Source organism: Cebus imitator, unplaced genomic scaffold (genome assembly GCF_001604975.1).
Source record: "Cebus imitator isolate Cc_AM_T3 unplaced genomic scaffold, Cebus_imitator-1.0 Scaffold42, whole genome shotgun sequence".
Taxonomy (NCBI): Eukaryota; Metazoa; Chordata; class Mammalia; order Primates; family Cebidae; genus Cebus; species Cebus imitator.
The window spans coordinates 8,531,758-8,536,306 of record NW_016107357.1 but is presented as its reverse complement, the minus strand read 5'-3'; the positions used below and the strand labels follow the sequence as shown (position 1 = coordinate 8,536,306).

At 40.5% G+C, this 4,549-nt stretch overlaps 1 protein-coding gene across 2 annotated transcripts in view; it reads left to right on the top strand.

Moving 5' to 3' along the window:
- Positions 1-4,549, top strand: part of SDE2 (SDE2 telomere maintenance homolog) — a 15,194-nt gene that overhangs the window by 3,577 nt on the left and 7,068 nt on the right. For both annotated transcript variants that reach the window (XM_037737762.1, XM_017526437.2), the window contains exons 2-4: positions 1,581-1,698; positions 3,665-3,776; positions 4,110-4,279. In XM_037737762.1, coding sequence (XP_037593690.1) covers positions 1,581-1,698; positions 3,665-3,776; positions 4,110-4,279 — 400 coding nt within the window. The remainder of the gene's footprint in view (positions 1-1,580; positions 1,699-3,664; positions 3,777-4,109; positions 4,280-4,549) is intronic.

Below are 4,549 nucleotides of genomic sequence, written 5' to 3'. Positions count from 1 at the left end.
AAAAAAAAAAAAAAAAAAAGTCTTCTAATATGTAAACATTAAACAGATACAAAATGTATTACATATCTCATTTAATGTTTACAACAGCTCTTTAAGGTAGATGGTATTTTAAAGACAAGAAAAGTCCTTCATGTTACCTCATTGCAGACAGCCTGAGCTCCCTTGCTCCTCTCTCCTGCCATTATATTTGCCAAACAAGATAAATCCAACTCTTCACCTGTTCTACTCGGGCATCTGGGCAGGGACTGTGGAAGAGAGCTATAATCACATCTCAGTCTCCATACATCCACCAACCTGGTGCTGCTTGGTAATTCTGTATTTCCTTGGTTCAGAGTGGGCAGTTACTGGGTTGCAGGACTGCTGAGAGTATTGATTCATGTGGGCCTGAGGGCAGCTACACAGAATCAGAGGCTGCCCAGAATCTTAACGTGTCTTCAGCAACTTTGCTCATTTTTCATGTTTTTATGTCTCCCATGTTATTGATGTACTTATATTGATGTATTAAAAACCATACTCTAGCCAGACACAGTGGCTCGTGCCTATAATCCCAGCACTTTGGGAAGCTGAGGCGGGTGGATCACCTGAAGTCAGGAGTTTGAGACCAGCCTGGCCAACATAGTGAAACCTTGTCTCTACTAAAAATATGAAAAATTAGCTGGGCATGGTGGCGGGCGCCTGTAATCCCAGCTACGAGGGAGGCTGAGGCAGGAGAATTGCCTGAACCTGGGAGGTGGTTGTTGCAGTGAACCGAGACCATGCCATTGCACCCCAGCCTGGGCAACAAGAGTGAAACTCTGTCTTAAAAAAAACAAACACTATATGCTTGACTCCTTCCTTCTCTTCTTTTTATTCCTACCTGTACTTTTGAGGATATATATTGTCAGTTTTAAATTTGAGGACTACTTTTGATGTTTGATTTAATCTTACCTGTTTAGGAAAGTCAGAAAATGAGACCGCCACAGTTACTGAATCTGAGTCCTGTATAGTCCTCTACCTTGACTCAGATTACCTATCAAGAAGAAGAGGCAGTTTTTGTTTTCACCAAAAAGACTGAAGTTTTTTCTGTATGTGATGATTAGGTAATGTAGGGAAAAAATTATACCCAGAATACATCATGTGAAATGACTTTTTTTTTTTTTGGGGACGGAGTCTTGTTCTGTCACCAGGCTGGAGTACAGTGTCATGATCTTGGCTCACTGAAAACTGCGACTCCCTGGTTCAAGTAATTCTCCTGCCTCAGCCTCTGGAGTAGCTGAGATTGCAGGCATGCGCCATCAAGCCCCGCTAGTTTTTGTATTTTTAGTAGAGACGCGGTTTACCATGTTGGCTAGGATGGTCTCGATCTCCTGACCTTGTGATCCACCTACCTCGGCCTTCCAGAGTACTGGAATTGCAGGCGTAAGCTACTGCGTCCAGCCAACTTTTTTTCTTCTAGTAGTTTACATTTTCAATTCAATAAATAGTAATTTAACACCCACTGTGTACTTGTAACCAGAGTAACAGAAAGACAGCCAGGTCCCTTCTTGTAACAAACTTGTATTGTCTCATAAAAGGCATTAAAAAACCAAATTTGTCTCTAGGATGTTCCAGTGGAATACTACTTTGTGAAATGCAATGGAGCACTCATTAACACCAGTGACACAGTGCAGCATGGAGCCGTGTATAGTTTGGAACCCAGACTTTGTGGTGGAAAAGGAGGTAGGATGTGGACATTAACTACTTAGTTGTAGCACATTTGTAGTCTTTATTTTTATTTATTTATTTATTTTCCTATTCTACTGCTGAAATTTGCTGTCTTTAGCCGTGGCACTTAATTAACAAACTTCTTGGTCTCTTTAGTATGCCAATATTGTTTTGCCTTATGAATTCTTTTATTTACTTAACCTAATTTTGGATATGTTCTCTTTTATTCTGATTTCTTTTTCTTTCTTTTTGAGACACCATCTTGTTCTGTCACCCAGGCTGCAGTACAGTGGTGCGATCACGGCTCGCTACGTCCTTGAACTCCTGAACTCAAGCAATACTCCCACCTCAGTTTCCCTAGTAGCTGGGATTACAAGTGCACACCACCATGCCCAGCTAACTTTGGTATTCTTTGTAGAGGTGGGGTTTTTGCCATGTTGCCCAGGTTTTTATTCTTGTCGAGAAAGAAATATTGCATGATACAATTTGCACTTTCTCCAGCTGGATAGCTCTTAGGGAACCTAGGCTCTAAAACTTTGGGGAAAAATTAGATAAAGAGAGATGGTCATTATTCTTTATTCTGTTCAATTTGCTGAATAAAGAAGTTGTTTTTTTTTTGTTTGTTTGTTTGTTTTTTAAATCTCCTTCCACTTTAATCAAGATTTTGTCTTGTTATTGTAGTTCCAAAGGAAGTCTAAAGTTAACTTTAGGAAACACAGTTGTTTACAGGTTGAGGCAGGTTAAAGTTTTGGTTGTATTAATACAACTACGAAGAAAGAAAAAAAGAGTGAAAACAATATAAATAGTTCTTGGTATTTTTCCCAGGGCACTAATGTGTGATCCCTAAGCTTTCTCAAAATCTACAGTGACTTGGTTTGGTTTTCAGAGCACTGACATATCAGACTATATCCAGCTGTTGGAAATTGTATCATTAAGAATGAAGCATGGGCTGGGTACAGTGGCTCACACCAGTAATCCCAGCACTTTAGGAGGCCAAGGCAGGCGGATCACCTGGGTCAGGAGTTGGAGACCAGCCTGGCCAACGTGGCGAAACCCCATCTGTACTAAAGATACAAAAATCAGCCAGGTATGCTGTTGCATGCCTGTAATCTCAGCTGCTCAGGGGGCTGAGACATGAGAATCACTTGAACCCGGGAGGTGGAGGTTGCAGTGAGCTCAGATTGTGCCACTGCACTATAGCCTGGGCAACATGGTGAAACTATCTCAAAAAAAGAAGAATGAAGTGGCCAGGCATGGTGGCTCATGTCTGTAATCCCAACACTTTGAGAATCCAAGGTATTAGGATTATTTGAACCCAGGAGTTTGAAACCAGCCTGGGCAAGATGGTAAGATCTTGGTCTCTACAAAAAAAAAAAAGGAAAAAAAAAATAGTGCATTAGCACATACCTGTAATCCTAGCAACTTGGGAGGCTGAGGATCCATTGAGCCCAGGAATTCAAGGCTGTAGTGAGTTTGATTACATCAAGCTATTGCACTCCAGCCTAGGTGACAGAGCAAGACCCCATCTCTTGGGGGGGCAGGGAGGGGGCGGAGAATGAAGCATGTCATATCAGTCAGTGAGAGTATAAAATTGCCTTTCCTTTTAAACTCATTGAAATCTCAGCATATACTTTTTAAGTTCTTAATTTCGGAATCTGGGAATTTCTGTCATTGGGTGAAGCTTTTTAAATAGTCCAGGCGTATAGGTATTATACCTGTGTGCAAATAACTAACACAAGGATAAATAATTAGGTTTGGGGAGGGCTAGGTATTTTATCTCAGAACTATAAAATGAAAGGCAAAAGGCATGACGTTGAATCAGTCTTTTTATTTTTGCTGCCTGAATTAGAATCTTGATGTTCATCTTTTCTTTAAAAAAGAGATCATTGTTAACCTTGTGATACAGATTGTTTTCACAAATTCTGCTTGTATTCATCCTTGAACACATTTTCACCTGCTTTCTCCAAATACATCTGCTCAGGTTTTGGATCTATGCTCCGAGCACTTGGTGCTCAGATTGAGAAGACAACCAATCGAGAAGCTTGCCGGGATCTCAGTGGAAGGAGACTACGTGATGTCAATCATGAAAAAGCGTAAGATGCCCACTTTTTTTTTTTTTTTTTTTTTTAAGAGCGACACATACTTTCCTATCAGTAGCGATTATACACATGCCACGCGTACTGGCAATGGAAACTTAAAATATTTACATCCGAATTTATTATCAGATTTAACCTCTTCCGTAATTAAATAATTATCTTTGAGACTTAGTTCAAACCAGTACCATAGGCCAGTAGTAAGCATGGCTGACTTTCCTAAAAGAATATCCCAATATGAACAAGTGCATTAACTCATCAGGGACATTTTATATATAAAAACATATATGTAATATATCTGTTCAGTAACATCTCTTCCTCCCTCATCCCCAGAATGGCTGAATGGGTAAAACAACAAGCTGAGCGAGAGGCTGAAAAGGAGCAGAAGCGGCTGGAGCGACTGCAACGGAAGCTTGTAGAACCCAAACACTGCTTCACCAGCCCTGACTACCAGCAGCAGTGCCATGAGATGGCTGAGCGTCTGGAGGATTCCGTCCTCAAAGGTGAGAATGAGGATTCCTTAGTATGTTCAGCTGGCACCCCTGAAGCCAGCTGTTCCAAACTGCTCTATGCTACACACAAAGAGCAGTTCTTAAGCTTTTTTTAGGTTACAGATGTCTGAGAATCTGATGAAAACTTTGGAACTTTTATCCCTTTAAATGAACACAGTATATTTTTTAAAAATAACATATACCCACGCAACATTTGGCATATTTAACCCCTGAATTACATGAAGATGTTTAGACCTCAAAGAATTTGCTGCCAGTTTTTTT